Source organism: Symphalangus syndactylus, chromosome 2 (genome assembly GCF_028878055.3).
Source record: "Symphalangus syndactylus isolate Jambi chromosome 2, NHGRI_mSymSyn1-v2.1_pri, whole genome shotgun sequence".
Taxonomy (NCBI): Eukaryota; Metazoa; Chordata; class Mammalia; order Primates; family Hylobatidae; genus Symphalangus; species Symphalangus syndactylus.
In genome coordinates this window covers 40,660,603-40,680,266 of record NC_072424.2, presented here as the reverse complement: position 1 = coordinate 40,680,266, position 19,664 = coordinate 40,660,603, and the positions used below count along the sequence as shown (strand labels likewise).

Sequence of the window (19,664 nt, the reverse complement as noted above, 5' to 3'; positions counted from 1 at the left end):
CAGGAGACCCTGGAATCCATTTTAGGACCTAGAGAATCCTAGGAAAACAGGGTGGAGCCATAGGGCCATACATCTCAGACTTTGCTGGGTCCAGGAAGCTCCTGGAGATTAAATACAGATTCTGGTTTCGGAGATCTGGGGTGGGGCCTAACAGTCTGCATTTTTAAGAGCACCCAGCTGATTCCCATGCTTCTGGCCCGTGCATCAGACTTGGAGTAGTGAGGTGCAGAATATCCGGGTACAGTTGGAACTGGACTAGGTGGAGGAGCTGCCCGACCAGAGGTGCTTCTCTCAAGAGCAGTCAGCTCCTCTGCTGTGAAGGCAGAAGAGGCTGGAAGTACCACCCATCCAAATACCCTTCTCTCTAGCATGGTGACTGGCGCTCCCTCTCCTCTCTAAGAAGTTACAAGAGCCTCTGCTGAAGACCTCTCTAAGTGTGACACAGAGCCCAAAAAAGAAAAGAGTGATAAATCCAAGTCCATAAAAATGAAAATTTTCCACATTACAACATCCACCAAGAGCAAAGACAAAAAAAAAATAACAAACAAGGGAAAAGCATTTTCTACTTGTCCTATAGACAAAGGGCTAATTCCCTAATTTATAAAGAGCTGTTACAACTCAATAAGGAAAAGACCAATAATCAATACAAAAATAGGCAGAGGCTATGAGCAGACAAGAGATTCAAATATATAAAAATATTCTCAGTCTCCTTCATTTTAACAAAAATGAAAATTAAAACTGTACTTAGATATCATTTTTCCCCATCAGATTAGCAAATACTGTAACAATAGATGAAATATTGTGTTGGGAGTGTCAGAAAGTGCTTGCTTGCATATTTGATCAACAGGAACGTCCCGGGCAGTGGCCCTAGGAAGGACAATTTGGCAGGGGCTATGAAAACTACACATGTATATTCATTTGAGGCAGTAATTCTATTTCTATGAACTCACAAATATGCCTGCAATTGTGGGAAATAGCATGTTGTACAAACTTACTCATTTGGTAGCACGCTTTGTAAGGGCAAAAGGCAAAAGACTGCAAGTAATTTTTCATCAATAGAGGACCAGTTAAATTAATGGCACAGTGGAGTACTATACAACCATAAAAAGAATGAGAAAGCTCTCTGTGTACTGCCATGAAATCAAATCCAAAATGCATTGTTAAATGAAAAGAGCAAAGAGTGGAACCATGAGTTGGGCATGCTGTTTGTGTAGAAAGGAGGGAGACACATAAATTGTTTGAGCAGTGCCCCACACATAGCAGATCTTCAATCATTTTGTGGAACTGAATGCATGAAAATACGGTAGTGGTGGGGCTCCCAGTTCACACTGACCCATCGGCTACCCATGCTCCCGTTCGTTACCCCAGCCCAGCTCATGTGGGCGGGAGTGCTCAGAGCTATTCAGTGAAGCAGCTGGAGTGAGCTAGTGTGTGACCCCCCCCAGGGGATGGGCTCTGACCAGGAGCTGCAGAACATCCTAGGTTCCTGGATGTGGAGGGAGGTGTCGGCACCTGCCTCTTGTCCCCCTGTGTCCTGCACACTCTCCTACCTGGTTTCACTGAGTAGTGTTGCCTGAGATGCTACTCAGTGGCTTGTATTTTTCTAGGTTGGTGAAGCCATAAGCTGGTTTCCTGGGCCAGGCCCTCCTGGGATGGTGGTCAGTCTTCCTCCTTCTCCTTTCCCGTACTCACTTGCCAATTCTCAGCCCTCGACCCAGACCTACTGGGTCCCCCATCTGCACAGTGTTACAATGCGGTCCTTTTCTCTTTGCTCCCACGGTCTCTCTTTCCCACAGGCCAGTAGGAAGGCCTGTGGACCTCTGCCCACGACAATTTGAGAGGCTCTGGCTTTCTTCAGAGTCACAGGACTAGAACGGCTATTGTGTGGAGTGCTTATTAAGTCCTGCGCACTGTAATAGGTGCTTTCATTCATTATCTCAGGTGTTCATTCAAAAATATGTATTTAATGCTTACTAAGTGACAGGCACTCCTTTGGATCTGGAGTACAGCAGTGAAAAAGGCACCCCCATGGAACTAAGACCCTAGTAGGAGAGATGGACAACAAACAAAAATCGCCTATTTTCAGATAGTGGTCAGTACTGTGAAGGAAAATAAAGCCAGTTAAGGGCACAGGGGGTAATGAGGATACAATTTTAGATATGGGGCTCAGGAAAGATCTCACTGGAGGAGGGGCCTGAATGAAGGAGTGAGCCTGGAGAACATCAGTGGGAAAAGCATTTCAGGCAGAAGGAACAGCAAGTATGAAGGCCTCAGGTGGGAAGGCAGTAAGAGGAAGAATGGAGGAAAGAAGGTCAGAAAGGCAACCCGGGTCTCATAGGAGGGGTGCTGTAGGCGAAGGGAAGGGCTTCAGATATAGTCTATGGAGCCACTAGTGGGAGTTGAGCTTAAGAAGTTGGCATGATTTTAGATGAGGGAGTTGAGGCTAAGAGAGGTCAAGTAACTTGTCCAAAGTCACACAGTAAATAAGGGGCAGACCCCAGGTTTGTACAAAATGACTCCCACAGGATGTTGTTGGGATGCAGGGTGCTTGCCATCTTCCAGGAACTCCAATACTCGCATCCCAAAGGCTGGCCAAGGGAGGAGAGAGGGACCATGCTTCCACAGGTTGCTCTAACACACTGGCACATGCCATGGGCAGAGCCAAATGCCATGGGCATGCCTGGGCTGGTTGGGGGCCCCTAGAGAGTGGGCAGGGTGGCAGTGGCCGAGTGCCATGCCAGCTGGGCCCAAGGAAGTGCTGACATGGCACAATGTCCCTGCTCCACACCCTGCCCACTGTCGATTAATCAATGGGATCACTCAACTGAAAAATTAACTAAAACCCACAGACATCCCTCAAACCCACAGAAGGTCGCCAGCACTGAGGCTGCTGGGCACTGTTGCCTCACCCCCACCCTGGGGGTCGGCTCCAGCCTCTCCCAGTGCACATTTATGCCCTCGATCTCAGGAGCCCAGGGCATTTCTGGTGCCTTCACTGTGTCTGCCTTTCTTGACTTCCCTCAATTGGCAAACCTTCTCTCAGGCCCAACAGCTCATGCCTGCCTGTTCTTCCTGGGATTTATTTATCAAATTTTAACTTAGCTCTTAGGATGTGCAATGTCTGGCTAGGGCCAAAGGGGACCACAACATGAACGATACAAGGTTTTGCCTTCAAGGAGCTTAGTGTCCAGGCAGGGGGTTGGGAGACGGGACTCGGATACCCAGAGAAACACAAGGCCATGTTGAGGACAGAGTGTGAACTTCATGAGGGCAGGATTTTTATGTTTTATTTACTGAAGCATCATCAGTCCCTAGTAGGTGCTCAGTAAATATTTGTCCAGCGGATGAATGCATTAATAAATGAGTAGGGTTGTTGTTGGGCTGAGCATGAAACTAGCATGATTCTGAGGTAGTGGCCTTCCACCTTGGTGTATGGGGGAATCGCCTGGAGGTCTTTACCATCTGGTTACTGGGTCCCACTCCTAGAGGTTCTGACGGGATTGACTGGAGTGCAGCTTAGCTGGGATTGTTGAAAGCTCCCCAGGTGACCCTAATGTGCAGCCTGGGTAGGGAACCAGGGCTCTGGGATTCATAATGCAACACTCTAAGAGCGTGGGAGGGGCTGCTGCTTCAGAGACACCTGGTGGCTGCCACTGTAGGTGCTCTGTGCTTGGTGAATAGGGGATGGTCTCTCCCCTGCCTCTGGCATCTGCCTGCTGAGCCCACACTTCCACAGTTCTCCTCGCTCCAGCTTCCCAGCCTCTGGGAGACTTCCTGGGGACTCACCCCTTCTATAGGCATCCCTTGATGCTGCTCCCTTTCTGACCTTGCCCCATGTTAAAGAGTTGATCAGCCTACCAATTAATTGTGTCCTAATCCAATCTTGGCTTGGCTGGAGAGAGGGCAGTAAATCCAGCTGCATGATCATGCCCTGATATTTGTGTAGGGATAATTACTATCTCTCAGGCCTCACTTGGTGGCAAGATGAGATGAAAACCCATAAAACACCACTCAGGGCTGTGGCTCATTGTTTCTTGGCTACACAAGGCTGGCTGCCAGCCAGACAGCACTGCCTGCCCCTGCCCTTGGCATAAGCCCCAACCTCTTCCCCTCCTGTTTATGCAACTGCAAGACTCAACATCAGGGGCAGTCTAGGGGCTGGATCCTGGCTTGGGCTCAACAACCAGTAATGGTAATGTCGTGGCTCAGGGGAAAGCCAGTGTATATGTGTCAGGGTGGGGATTGGAGCACAAGGAAGTTGGTCCTCATAGCCAGGCAGTCACCGGCCTCCAGGAGGTTGGGAGGTCCGGGATGATGACTGCTCAAGTCTGAACCCCAGGGCTTCATCCAAAGCTGACCCGAAAGAGGGCTGCCTTCTGGAGGAGCCCACTGCACATTCAACCTAGCCCCACAGGGACACAGGGCCCTACATCCCTCACAGTGTCCCTCCCTCACCTAGGGACACCGTGGCCTGGGACTTCCGCAGAGATATTACAGCCCCACAGGCCTGGGCTGAGATCCTGAGAGCTGAGCCTGAGAAAATGCGAGCATCGTGGTGTGGGGACGGGGGGGGGCGGTGGGTGCAGTGGGGAAACCACCTTGATCTGCTGCCACAAGAGCACAGCTCCGAAATCATGAGCAACCACTGCAAGCTAGGCTCTCCAAGAGGCAGTGAGGACACAGGGTTGAGGAAAGCCGTAGAGCATCTTGATTAAGAGGATGGATCTGGAGTCAGACACCTGGGTTTAAATCCTGAGACTTACAAGCTGCGTGGCCTTGGGCAAGTCAGGTAAACTCTTTGTGCCTCAGTTTCCTCAATTGTACAGTGGCATTTACCAGTACCTACTAATCGAGGTGTGTGAGGCCTAAATGAGATAATTAATGTAAATGCTTAGATCAGGGTCTGACACACAATAGGTGCTGCTTAAGTATTAACTGTTATTATTGTCACTGTCATTTAGCCTTCTGGGCATCAATTTCCCTCATCCATTCCTTAGCGTGCAGGACCTTGTTACTCAAAGTGTGGTCCCTGACACAGAGGCATCATCATCATAGCCTGGGAGCGGGTCAGAAGTGCAGGGTCTTGCCCCACCCAGACCTGCTGAGTCAGTCTGCATTTGCACAAGACCTCTAGGGGATTCGGATGCACACTTCAGTTCGAGAAGCTCCTGCAAGAAAAGGCTCCATGAACTCAAGGTCTGTCTTCCTCACGGTTGTGTCCTCAGCACCTCTAGGCTGGCAGAGTGTAGGTGCTTAGCAAGAATTTGGGGAGTGAACAAGTGAGCTCAGCTGAGAGTAGTGGGGGGCTCTTGAAGGATTTCAGAACATTTTAGAAAGGTCCTCTACAGCCAGCATGGAGGCTGATTCTAGGGGCATCTTCTGATCACGGCATAACCCAGGTGAGAGTGATGCATGCTTGAGCCAGGGCAGGGCAGTGGGGCTGGAGAGGGGGGAGGGGTCAGGAGGGCTCACATTAGGAGGCAGTGGTGGGGACACACAGTCTGAGGGAGAGCCTTGGTCTCTGCTCACCCTGTCCATCTCCAGGCCTGGGGTTCAGAAGATGAGACCTACAGGCTCACACGCAAGAGAAGAAGAAGTCATTCTGGGACCCAGGGAGGTCCTGCGGCAGCAGGGGGCAGTGCCTAGGGGGATGATGACAGTTGCCTGAGGAAGGGCCAGGGTTCCCACGGCCCTCCCCAAGTTGGTGCTGGGAGGGAGAAGATAGGAAGCAGGAAGAGTCCTGAGCCCCAGGCCTTACCCGAGAAGGCATTATTGGTGTTGAGGAAGTAGATCTCCTCCCGGCCGTCCCCGTCGATGTCGCAGGCTGTGACCCCGATAGCGTTCCCCTGCCGGTCCCGCAGCGCGTAGTAGGGTGAGCTGCGCTCATCAACTGCAATGTTCACCAGCCGCTTCTGGGCCCGGTCATACTTCAGAACCAGGTTGGGCCCATTGTACCTGGAGGAGGAATGGGGAAGGGATGCTGGGGAAGAGCCGCTGGGCCCACCCAGTCCCATCCAACCAGAGCAACGGGCTGGGAGTCCTCCCGGACATGCCATGGGGCAAGTCAGACCCAGAGTGTTCCTGGGCAACCCAGCCAGACTTGCCTCACTGACCCCTGAGTGTTGGATGAGTGTCCCTGAATCAGATTCGGGCCCAGGCGCAGTGAGAGTCAGCGGGGGCCATGTGGGACACCATATAAGCAGCAAGGTGGCGGAGGGGAGTGGGAGCCGTGGACAGCCCCTTCCCACAGGCCTCACTGAAGAAAACAAAGAACTTCCCGACACTTATCTTGCCCATTTCAATGCAAAAGGCACTTTCACATTTATGATCTTATAATTTAAATTTAACAATCAAGAGAGGTAGGCATGTATTAGTAACCCATTTTATGGATAAGGCAACTGATGAGGTTTATCAGGGAAACTGAGGCTCAGAGAGGCTGAATGCCCTTTCCAAGGTAACACAGCCTAGGAAGTGTCAGGTGCTGGGAGTTGAACCAAGGCCCTTTCTACTATCCCGAGTCCCGAGTCCCTGTGTGAATGAGCCCTGGAGGAGCAGGAGGCTTTGTTGTTGAGGTTTGAACAACTCTCCTGACAAAGTCCCTGCATTTAAACAAAAGGATGAAGTTCACATCTCAGATGGGAGAACATGAACACGTCTAAAGTTATTAGACAGACCTGCTGGATCTTTTTCTAAGAAATCAAGACAAAAGGTTAAAAGGCATCACTACTTATCTCTCCTCTGTCTCACTCTCCTGCGCCTGCAACTCCCTCCTCGCTGCACTGAAGCCCCAGGCACTTTGCACTTGCCGTTCTCTGCCCAGGATGCTGTTCCTCCAGACATCCACACCGCTGGCTCCCTCCTTCATCTCCTTTAAACCTTTGCTCCCCTGTTCCTTCTCAGTGAGGCCTTGCCTGCCCATGCTCCCAAAATTAGCACCCCCGCCACTGCACCACCACCCTGTTCTCTATCTCTCACTAATGCTCTCTTCCCACAGCTCTGACCAACAGCTGACAATTCCATATTCTCATTTACCTCTTCCTTCTCTGTCTGGTCTCACTAGAATGTCAGGTCCATGAAGGCAGAACTTCTCATCTGTTTTGTTCCCCAGTGCCTAGAACCATGCCTAGCATACAATAGGTGCTCAATAAATATTTGTTGGCTGATTGAATGAATGAAAGCTCAGAGCTGATGTCTGAATCATAAAAGCTCAGGTGTCCCATGGTCTATTTCTTCGCATCACCCTCCCATATGGAGAAAACAAGGGCCCTGCAGGAAGTCGGTGTGCCCAAGGTCACACCCCAGGCAGCACAGAAATGAATGTCTGAGGCCTCTTCCTGCCCACTAGGAGCACCAGCTTGCCAGGTTCTCCCAAAGAATGGAACAGACCCCATCCACGGGGTCCCCCACCTCTTCCTATGTTTCAGCCTGAATGTGCACATCCTGAGGGAAATGCAGATACTGCCTCCAGAGGGTCCCTAGCTGGGAACACCCAGGGAGGGCAGGAAGAGCTTTCTAAGGTCTTTGAGAGAAATCACGTCTTTCTTTCCCGAAACAAATCCAGTCTGGCCCGCTGCATCATTCCAAGATGCAGAAGCCAGCGAGGTTTGGGGGATGCTGAGCAGCTGGCTGGGCACCTTCGGGCACCCAGAGGGTGAAAGGAGAGACGGAGCTTCCTGGGGCTGAGTCAGCGCCCGGTGATGGAAGGTCACGCCTTAGACACCTTGACGAAGAGTGTCTGAGGGCTGCATGCCAGGGCGTGGCATGACCTGTGGAGATGTGTCTAGGCAGGGGGGGCAGGCAACTGGATTCCAGCACTGTCAGCAGCTGGCTCCAGTGCTCGGGGACAGGAAGTGCCTGTGAGGGCTGAACACGAGTCTTGCAAGCCTTGGGGTCTTCTGCTTTTCCATCACTACTGTACCTTGTAAGATGGCTGTATTTGTGGAGTGCTTGGCCTTGTTAAAAGCACCCTCACATGCACAGTCTCACTTGAGCCCCACACCATCTCAGAAGGAAGGTAGGCAAAACATTTTTCCAGAAAAGGAAACTGAAGTGAGGTCTAAGATTACACAACTTGTTAGTGGCAGTGCTGGGCCCCTGTGTCTTCAGGGTCCAAACCCCATGTTCTTTCCGTGCTGCCTATGATGCCAGCACGCTCAGGCCTGTTCATTATTCCCCCTGGCTGCCTCCCACAAAGTAGTGCCCCTGAGAAATGCCTGAGAACTTCACGGAGATGCAGATGGTGAAGATTATGATAGTCTTACATTTCAATAGCACTTTACACTTTACAAAGCACTTTCTCATCCTTGGGCTCATTTGCCAGAGATGAGGTTGGTGGCCTTGGGCTGGTCAGTTCTCTCTAGGCTCTGCATTTCTCTTCTGTGAAATGCAAGAGTTGGACAAAATCTGAGGGTCATGAAATGTGTGGCAAAAGGCAGCCCTGGGGGCCCTCCGCTCCATTCAACTAGAGCATCTCTATGTTTTATGCATCACGTTCCACAGTATGTTGTTTGAACAAGGGATTCCAGAGCCAGAGTTTAAAAGCTCCTGGACTCTGTGGGTCCGTGAGTCTCACTAACCTTATGAGATGATCAGAGCAGGTGCTCCCTGCCCCAGGCTGTGGCTAAGAAGCCACCATGTAAGCCCAGCACTGACACCCTTCCTCTGCACCCCTGCCCACTGGGTCTCCTAGAATGTCTTCACCACCCCCTGAAGCCAGCTCCCAGTGAGAGGTGAGGGATCATGGCCTCCTCACATATTGGAGTCCAGTCCTTCTGCCCTGAATCTGGAGTAGCTGGGGTACACACAAGGTCCCTGCACCATGGTAGTAACCTCAGAAAGGCAGTTGGCCCTGGCTCTCTCTTCTTTAAAGAGTTTTAGGGTGCCAGTTACAGGGGTAAGGTTGCTAGGCTGGGTCAAATTCTTCGATCTGTTACTGAGTGAGCACATGCCACAAAGGCTTCCCTAAACCGACATGGTAGCTTGGGATGCATCCTGACACTCTGGTCCTCATCTCCCCCAGTCCCCACTGCCTCCCAGGACTACAGATACAAAGCCAGACCAACAGCTCCTAGGTTGGGTTCTTGGCACCCCATGGTGCAAGGCCAGGGCAGTGCCTGGAGTTGCCACTTCCTCCTTTCACCCAGGCTGCTTTCTGCTGAGTCTGCTGGACCAACACTCTCACAATCCCCCAAGAAAACCAGGAGAACCAGCCTTCTTCCCTCCCCGCTTCCTCTTGAGGCTGATGCTCCTGTTTGCTTCCTCACCATCCCGAGTGTGCTCTGCCCTTTCCAGCTCCTGTGGTTTTACTCAGCTGCAGCGGTCCCCTCCCACGGGGAATGCTCTCCCCACCTTCCCAGCCTCCCACGCCTGCCCCGACTGCCCCTGCTGGATGTGACCTTCTCTTCTCTAGAAACCCACAGCATTTTGCACCTCGCTTATTCCTGTGAGGCCAGAATTGTTTGTGTTCCAACATCACTTTCCTCATTAAAACATGTGCTTCTTGAGCTCAGGAAGCATGTGAAGTGGATGCATCTCTGCATTTGCTGTGCCTGGAGCAATGCTTGGCACAGAGCAGGTACTCAACAAATGTCTGTTTGATGCAAGAATGAGTGAATCAGTGGATGAGTGAATGAATAAATAAAAATAATCATGGGTAGCATTACCAGAGCAGCCACTGCGTGCCTAGAATTATGCTAAGTGCTTTGTACCCACTGTCTCATTCCGTCCTCACAAAGATCCTAGGACATGGGTCTTATTAACACCCCATTTCACAGATGTGGAGACTGAGGTTCAGAGGTTAGATGACTTGCCCACTGTCACTCTGCTGGCAGTCTCCACGCTGACAAGCCTGGGAAGCTGGGTGTGAGCTACATGGGCTTACACACTTTCTCTCTCTGACACCTGTCAGACTTCTGAGCACTTCTAGAAATTCTGGAGGCTTCAAAGCTCAGTTAAATGGAGCCAAGAAGTGGGGCAAGGTCCCATATTTTGAAGCAGCTATGGCTTCCTAAAGGATGGGCCAGCAGGCAGGGATGACGGGCTCAGTGGCAACTGTAAAATCTGCTTGAGAGACGCCATCAAGGGCATGACCAACCCGTGCTGTGAGAGCCATCCCATTCTGGTGCCAGTTCACTGGGACAGCACCACTGTGGGGAGGGAAGGGGCCTGGGGTTTGCAGAGAGCAGCCTGAGGGTGAGGTCCCGGCCCTGCCACCTCCTGGTCTGACCCCAAGCTTGTCCTTCGGTTCCTCTAGGCTTTGGCTTCTGCATCTGGAACAGGGGGCTGCTGCATATCTCACAGGATGGCTATGAGGACAAGGTGCCAGAGTGTGTGTGACAACACTTGGTAAACTGTGAAGAGTTACACAATCAGAAGTTCTTATCACTATTTAGAAAAACAACAAACCCGGGGCACAATCTCTCACTCTCTGGTGATCGTGTTGATATTTCCAAACACACTCCAGCATTTCTTGTCCCCAAACATCCCGCCCTCGGTAGCTCATCCTCTGCAGGTATATTTCTTTATTCCATGTAAAACCAAACTTCTCTCTCCACTTTCCCGCTGCCTATTTGCCCCACCCCCATCCACCTTGCTACCCCAATTCTGCCACAGCTTTTCCTGCTACCATCATCGGTGGCTTTTAAGAGGCCATATCTCAGGGTGCCCTTTTCTGTCCTCATCCCCCTCGGCCTCTCAGCTGTATTTGGCACAGTTGCTGCTCTCTCTCTTCCTTTTCCCCACAGCTGTCCTCTGAAAGCACTCTCCCCTCTAGGCCAAGGAGGCCACCTTCCTCTGGTTTCCTGCATCCTCTCTGGCTTCCTCTCCTTTCCCCACCAGAATTCCTTCTTCCTCTCCTTCCCGTTTAATGTTGGAGTCCCCAGTCCTGGGCATTCTCTTCTTTCTCTCCCTTTTCACTAGGGGATAATGTTCATTACCCTGACTGACAATTCCAAATTTATACCTCCAACCCAAATCCCCAGTCCCAGGTCAGATGCATATCTCTGACTGGCTACCTGACATCACCCCTTGGACGTCCATTGCCACCTCCAATAGAACATGTTCAAAGTGGAGCTACTGACCACTCCACCCCTCCCTCCCACAAAGGAGCACCCAAGTACTAAGGCCAGGAAACTGCGTCAGCCTTGGCTCTCCCTCCCCTTTGTCTTCTTTGTCTCTCATTAATCGGCCTATCCTGTCGTTTCTACCTCCAAAAATGTTTCACAAATCCTATCTCTTCTTTCCTCCTCCACTGCCACCATCTCTGGGCAGACACCCTTCTCTGTTGCCTCACTTGACCGTCCCCTAATTTAATTCCCCCACACTATAGCCAGAGTCATCTTTTTTACTGCATAAATCAGATCATAGCTAAAACTCTTTGGTGGCTTCCCACTGCTTGGGAATGAAACCCAGACCTGTGATCACTCCTGGCCTTGGAGCCCGTGTGGTCTGCTCCCCTACCTCACTGGCCTCCTTCCGCCACAGGGTCTCCTTTCAGCTCCTTGAATTCTGGCAGGTGCTTCCCAACCCAGCACCCTCTTGCAGAATCGCTCCCGCTACCCAGAACACTCTCCAACCATTCCCCGCCTGTTTGGTCCTACAGTGAGCTCCTTCTCATCCCTTGGCCTCCTCTTCAGAGGCTCCTCAGAGAGATCTCCCTCATTGGTATTCTCATCACTGCATCCAGCACCTATTCCTGTTTCTTCACTTATTTATTGCCTGTCTCTTCCAGTAAACTCTAAGCTTCCTGAGGTCAGAGACTGTGTCTGGTTTGTTCACTCCTGTCTCCCCATCATCCAGCCCATAGTGAGCTCTCAATAAACCACCATAGAGTGAATGGAAGAGACAAAGCCTGTGGAAGGTACAAAGAGCTGAAGAAAAGGTTGACTGGGCCACCAATCTCTTGTTTGTTCTTGGACTCTACACTTTCGTCAATTCTCAAAATATTAATATATGTACAAACATAGTCATGAAAAAGAGCTTTCAGCACCAAGAATTGGTGTCCTGGGTGAGGAGGAGAGAAAACAACAAATGCTATAGTTATGGAGGAACGACTTCTTTTCTGCCTAGAATCTTTGACCTATGTGAAAAAAATCGCTTAGGGAGTCACATAAGGGGAAGCCAGATAGAAGGATGTGAGCACCTATTATATACCAGATACTGTGCTAAGTAATTTACATATGACATTTCATTTTCTATAAATAGAAACATTTTTTAGATTTGAAAGATACAGAAAATATGCTACCTATCTGAAAACTAAGAACAGAGAAATTGTTTTCATTAAAATTTTTTTTTCCATTAAAAAGTGAAAAAAAAAAAAAAGAGGCTGGATATGGTAGCTCATGCCTGTAATCCCAGCACTTTAGGAGGCCAAGGTGGGAGGATCCCTTGAGCCCAGGCGGTTGAGACCAGTCTGGGCAACATAGTGACACCTGTCTCTACAAAAAAATAAAATAAAAAATTTAGCCGGGTGTGGTGGTGCATTCCTGTAGTCCCAGTTACTCAGGAGGCTGAGGTGGGAGGACTGCTTGAGCACAGGAGGTCGAGACTGTGGTGAGCTGTGATCATGCCAGTGCACTTCAGCCTGGGCAACAGAGCAAGACCCTGTCTTCAAAAAAAAAAAAAAGTGAAAAGAATATATCTATCAGTAACATAGTCAAGATAGAGAGTCAGGGCAGCAAGAAGAGACAGATGTATGAATACACAAAGAGTGCAAGACCGAGACCAGAGACACATGGAATATACAAAAACGGAAATGAGGATATATACAAAAAAGGAAGATGAAGCCGATAAGCAGAGAGAAAATGATATCAGAGCATACCTAAAACCTTTTAAGTAAACATAGATACAGAGATAAAGACACCTACCCATATAAAGGGAGCCACATGAGAAAGGGCACCTGCAGATCTACAAAGACAAATGGAGAGACCCCTAGAAAGTCTCGAAGTCGTGGACACTTCAACAGGACTCTGAGATATGATCACAGAGAAATAATTCCATCTTGTGGCCATTTGGGGCATCTCCTCTAAATGTTTTTAAAAATGTGTTGCATTTTCACAACTATGGGCACAAAAGAGTATTTTATTGTTGGTCACTTTGATACTCTCATTTTATAGATACACAAAGTTTCTGAGAAAAGTTATTTTCTAAAGTCAAACAGCTGGTCATTAGATAAAATAAATGGAAAGACAAACTTACCCCTTAGTCTAAAGCAGGGATCAACAAACTATGGCCTGTGGGCCAAATCTGGCCTTCTCCCATTTTTGTAAATACGGTTTTATTGGAACACATACATACTCATTCACTTATGTATTATCTATGGCTGCTTTTGCTAAATATTGAAGTTGATTAATTGCAATAGAGACTGTATGGCCAAAAGCTGAAAATATTTTCCATTTGGTGCTTTACCGAAAAAGATTGCCAATCCCTGGTCTCCAGGATTGTCAGCCTTATATTATGAGTATATTACAAGTTTTAAATGATAATTATCATAACAACAAAAAATTAAAATAAGGTTTAGTAAAAATTAATTTGGGTTCAGTACTTGGGAATACATAGTTTCCTGAAGCAAGTATTTCAGGGAGAGTGAAGATTAAATGTATGAAAGATTTTAGGTCTTAGGATGGTGACTGTAAGGCGAGATAACCTTTGGGAGAAAAAGAAACTGAGAAGAGCTGCTTAAGGGCCAGGTGCAGTGGCTCATGCCTGTACTTCCAGCACTTTGGGAAGCCAAGGTGGGTGGATCACCTGAGGTCAGGAATTCAAGACCAGCCTGGCCAACATGGTGAAACCCCATCTCTACTAAAAAAAATACAAAAATTAGCTGGGCGAGGTGGTGCACACCCTGTAATCCCAGCTACTTGGGAAGCTAAGGCAGAAAAATCATGTGAACCCGGGAGGCAGATGTTGCAGTAAGCCAAGATCGCCCCATTGCTCTCCAGCCTGGGCAACAAGAGTGAAACTCCATCTCAAAAAAAATAAAAATAAAAATAAAAGAGTTGCTTAAGATGACAACAGTGTTCTCTAAACAGGGATTTAATCCAAGGCTAAGAAATGAGCAAAAGCATTTGTGCTCTAAGTGAGGGGGTAAAAAGGATGTGGCAGATGGTCTCTAAAAATGGCCACTATCATTTCCTTTCTTCTCTGTATGCATGTGTTACTCCACTCATGAAGATGTGGAGTCTATTTCTCCTCCCCTTGAATTTGGGCTGGCTTTGTGATTTGCCTTGATTGCAGAATGCGGTGGAAGTGATGTTGGAACAGTTCTGAGCCTAGCCAGTAAAGGGCCTAGCAGCTTCCACTTAGTCTCTGGAGGAAGCCAGTTACCATATACAAAATTTGGCTACCTTAAGACCACCATGCTCTGAAATCAAAGCTAGCCCCATGGAGAGGCCATGTGAAAGAGCACCAAGGCATCTGATATGTGAGCAAGAACTTCTCAAACCTTCCAGCCTAGCTCACTGACAGCTGAATGCAGTTAAGTGAGTGACACCAGCTGATGTCACATGGAGCAGAAGAACCATCCAGATGAGCCCTTTCCAAATTCCTGATTGGCAGAATAGTGAAAAATAATAAATTGTTTTTAAGCCTCTAAGTTTTTGGAAAAGAAAGTAGATAATGATGAACTATCATCTCAGACCTAAGGAGAGGAAAAATTTATCCCTGGCAAGTAGGAAAAAGGATTATTCATAAATCAGTGGAATTCTCTAGGATGGCTATTTGAATTCACAATACACAGGTCTCCCCAAGGGAGGCCTGGACCAGTTGTGTTGGTACTTGGATCTCAGGATATGGGAAGGTCTGTGCAGAGCCCGAGGGTGGAAGGGTAATAAGAATACAGGGATCCCAGAAACTCCTGTTTTCCTACTCCTCCTTCTCTTTCTTCTTTCCTTTCTAACCATATCTAAATGTTTCCCATTTTGAATGCACACTCTTGAGAATAGATCATTTCTTTGGAAATGTGTGTAATGCTCTTTTTTTGTTCCTTTTTACACATTTTATTCTTTGAAAGCCATTTAAGTTAAATAGGACCAGAAAACATATGGGAAGACATTCAAACAGGAGATTCACAGAATGTATCCTGGAATAGGATATATCCAGAGGCCATATATGAGTTTAAATGAATGGAGACTTTGGTAATGGGAAGGTTCTGGGCATGATGAGAAGTCTGGGGCAGAGTTCCGCTAGGGAATAAATTGGGTAAGGTTGGAAAAATAACAATAACAAAATCAGATTTGATCCTGATTTAGGAGCTGGCCAGAGTGGAGAAGACTCCACAAATAGAGTGCTCTACTGAAGAAGGTAACTTTAAGAAAAAAGAGAAAAACCTTTTGTCCTAAGGGGCAGATGGTTTTTCCAAGAAAGGGATGGTTGGCACCAAAAGGTCAGAATAATCTGCAGTGATGAGTGTCTGTGTTCTGTAAAAACTCCACACAGACTGGTTGATTTATGCCTTGTTCTTAAAAAGATCTGTTCTCAGCATGTGCTTAACGCCCTTGGAATTTCTTATATTTTCATGAGCATAGAAGCACCCAGAAGGCAGGGACTATCCTATGCAGATCTATTCCCCATCACGCCTAGCCCAGTGCCAGGAAAGAGCAAGTGCTCAGTCATGTTTGCTGCTGCTGCTGAAGACCATAACTCCATTCCTCAATGCGTGTTTCTAGGAAAAGAGGAAGACAGGGAGTCAGGAATTCCCATAAACTGTCAAAGAAGGGATTCAGGTGACAGATGGAGGCTGTGTTAATTAGGATTCTTTGGTTGCAAGTGAACTAGTTGAGAAATGTATTGACTTAAATGTCCAAACTGCAGGAACAGCAAAAGTGCAGCTACGCTTCCAGATGACTGGAACCAGGATGTGGTCAGCACTTCCTTTTCCTTCTTTCTCATTCTTTTCTCTGCCTATGGGCCTCATTCTCTCACACGATCCTCCTTCCCAAGACTTCAACTACGGCAGCACTCCCAGACTTACATCTCAGCTTCAGGACCAGCAGGGAAAGTGCATTCTCTCCTCAGTTTGCATGTAAAAAACCCCAGAAAAAAGCTCCGATTGGCTCAGGGTGGGTCACCTGTCCATCTCCAGAAGCAAGAGCTGGGAGCCTGTGGTTGGCAGCTTTCAACTAGTAGCAAGGCCAGTGAAAGCGGCATCTTAGGATCCACCTGTATGCAGGAAGAGAAGTGCCAGGAAGGATAAGGATGTGGTTCTAGATGACAGTGACTCTTCTGGGTCCGCATATTCTGGAGACAAACCTACCAGGGCCTCCTGATGGAAGACAACAAATGCTTCCCTGGGACCGCCAAGTCACCGTGTCTTCTAGACACATCTCAAGGGCCCCCTATTTCCCTCCAGAAGCCCCAGAAAGAAGTAAACACAGAAAGCGGAACAATGTTTGAGTCACTAGGTTCTCGAAATGGTCTGGTTCGAGGACACTAAGAGTTGGCAGCAATGAGATCAGCAAGTGGATCCCAGAGTCTGGCCAGAGCTCACCCACTTGCTGTGGATTCAGGCAAATCACTAACTGCTTGGTCACAAAACACTTAAAAATCTATTCAAACTTTCTTTCCTTCATGCTATAACTACCCAGAAGCTTCCAGCTAAAAAGCTGTTGGTCTTTATCTCTCTTTCAGTTGAGGAGGTAGGCCAATTTAGGGACATAATAGTGGGGCAAGGAGCCAATGAATGCTTCACTCTTCTTTAAGAGTAAAAAGATAAGTCAGTCGTTGACTTCATTCCACCCTTCTGGGATCCTATTTCTAGGCAGGCACACCACGAGGTACTGTGATGGATGCACATGGCATATGATGTAATTCTCTGCTCAGAGTCTCCAGCCTAGTATAGCAAATAAGGAGTGGTTCCAATCCCAAGCTTTCAGAGAGCAGAGGGCCAAAAATTGTTGGGGTAAAAGTTTTAATAAAGGTTTGTTTGATCTGGAACTTGAAGGATGTATAGGATTTTAGTAAGAGACATATGGGTCAGGCATTTATGAAAGAAATGGTGTGAGCAAGGAACAGAAAAATATGTTTAGGGAATAGGCGGTAGACTAGCTGGACAACATAGAAGTGCGTGTTGGACAGAAGTGAAAAATAGCGAAAAGCAAATTGGAAAAGTACACGTTCCATGAAAGGGCTGTATATGCAAAGCATTCCCAAAATGTTAAAGGAGCTGAGAAATAAAAGAATGAGGTAGACAGGTTCAGTTTGTTGGTAAAGGGTGTTTAACTGGGGGAACTTAAAGACAGAAGCATGGTCTTGGTGTACTGGGCAAGTAAGATTGTGGAAGATGTGGCATGAAACTAAGGATTTATATTTTCTGGGCCAGGTATGGTGGCTCATGCCTGTAATCTAACACTTTGGGAAGCCAAGTCGGGAGGATCGCTTGAGACTAGGAGTTTGAAATCAGTCTGGGCAACATAGTGAGACCTCATCTCTAAAAATAAATAAATAAAATAATAATTAAGAAATAGATGAAGATTCTATTTGCTAGGAAACAGGGGGCTACTGAAGGATTCTGTGCAGGGTGTACTGCTACCTCAAAACAATGTTTTGGAGAGCATTGTCTCATATGCATGAAGAATTGGCCAAGGAAGAGAATTGAAATGATAGTGCAGAATAATGGCAATTGGATTCCATGGCATTCCCTGAATTATTGCAAAAAAAACTCTTCTGAGCTAATGTGATTAAGTTTCTCATAATAAGTAAATGACTCTTAAGACAAAGTAGAGTCAAAAAAGCACAGAAATCAGGAAGGCAAGGGTTAAAATAAGAGGGGTAGCCAACAGTGTCAGATGCTTTCAAGGGTCAAAAAGGCCAAGGACTGGAAAAAGCAAGTGTATTTGGCAATTTGGAAGCCACCGATAACCTTCAAGAAAGCTGTTTCCTTAGAGAGGAGAGGAGAGGAGAGGAGAGGAGAGGAGAGGAGAGGAGAGGAGAGGAGAGGAGAGGAGAGCTAGACTGAGGAGGGTGCGTGGGAGTGGATGGGGCCACGGAGTGGATGGGGCCACAGTGTGGATGGGTCATTGAGGACAAAAAGTGCTCAGAAAGTCCTAAGATATGTGCTGGGGGACACGTGGTTAAGCAAGGGTTTCACCAAGCTCTGGGGCCTGTGCATGTTTGTGAGCAAGAGGAAAAGATCTAGAAGTGGCAGTGGATGCGGCAGGCATCTAGGCAGGGTGTGCAGTAGGTCAGCAGAACAGAGTGTCATGTACCAGCTGATGGGTTGGGCCTGGAATTAAGAGGAAAGGAAGCCAGGATGGGCAAGAAGATAGAATGAGTGGAAGAGAGCAACTAGACAGTAATACCCTGTATTAGTCCATTCTCATGCTGCTATAAAGAACTGCCCGCGACTGGGTAATTTACAAAGGAAAGAGGTTGAATTGATTCACAGTTCCGCATGGCTGGGGAGGCCTCAGGAAACTTACAATCATGGAAGAAGGGGAAGCAAACACTTCCTTTTTCACATGGCGTCAGGAGAGACAAGTGCAGAGCAAGGAGGGGGGGAAGCTCCTTTTAAAACTATCGGATCTCGTGAGAACTCACTAGCTATCATAAAGACAGCATGGGTAACTACCCCCACCCCCACCATGATTCAATTCCCTCCCACAGCACGTGAAGATTATGGGAACTGCAATTCAAGATAAGATTTGGGTGGGGACACAGCCAAACCATATCACACCCAGAAAGCTGGGGTGAGGTTCACAGCTGAGAGGACAGTGTGGAAGTCACAGTGCAGGAGGCTGCTGGATTAGCAAGAGATGTTGAAGGAGAAGCTAGATTAGCAAGTGAGAGACTTACACATGACCACTTGCCATGGTAAACAGGGCCTGCAGGATCAGACACCTCAGAGGGGGAAGTCAGGCCAACTCAAGGAATGTGAGCTGCTGTGAGCAGGTGCTGGGACCCTGGTCCCACAGAGAAGACAGACCCTGCACCAGGAGGGGAGTAATCTGTGCAGAGAGTCCTGGGCAGGGCCAGTGAGCCAAATTGGACAAAAAGGCACAGGCAGAAGTGGAACACAGGCAGGGCTGTCTCAGGGAACCAAGCTGGGGTGGGACAGGGGAGGGCAGCCATGCAGAATGTGGGGCAGGCATTTAGGGTCTTAAGATCCGGGACAAGGGCTGCCTTCCCCCAACCCTATGGAGTGGCCTGGTAAAGGTGGCAGAAGCATCTGCTCTCCAGAGTGAGGTGAGTTCTGTGGGGGTAGCACAGAGTGGCGGAGAGAGCCCTGGGCTTGAAGTCAGACATACCGGCTGAGAGGCAGCATAGCTCTGTGGTGAGGCACTCAGCTGGGCAGTCAGACCGCCTGAGGGCAGATTCCTGCTCTGCAACTCTCTAGCTGTGTGAGTGCTCCTGGTCAAGGCACCTAACCTGTCCAAGCCTCAGTTTCCTCATGTGTAAAGTGAGGATGCTGAGATCAGCTTCCAGGCCATAGGGTTGTGCAGAGGGATTAGGATAATATCTGTAAAGTAGTGAATACAGGGCTTGGCACAGAGCAAATGCTCAGTAAACACTGGTTAATATGTCTGTCTTTTTCTCCTTATATACTCAGTGTCTGACACATAATGGGAGCTCGAAAAATATTTTTGAAAGAATGAATTATTATTATTATCTGTGTAGCCTTGAGCACAGAAGACCGTGAGCTCCGTGGAGTTCTGGACTATATTTTATTCTTC

The 19,664-nt window shown here is 48.2% G+C and overlaps 1 protein-coding gene across 2 annotated transcripts in view; it reads right to left on the bottom strand.

Annotated features, from left to right (window-relative positions):
• Nucleotides 1-19,664, bottom strand: part of CRTAC1 (cartilage acidic protein 1) — a 165,538-nt gene that overhangs the window by 65,385 nt on the left and 80,489 nt on the right. For both annotated transcript variants that reach the window (XM_055252946.2, XM_055252956.2), the window contains exon 3: nucleotides 5,759-5,955. In XM_055252946.2, coding sequence (XP_055108921.2) covers nucleotides 5,759-5,955 — 197 coding nt within the window. The remainder of the gene's footprint in view (nucleotides 1-5,758; nucleotides 5,956-19,664) is intronic.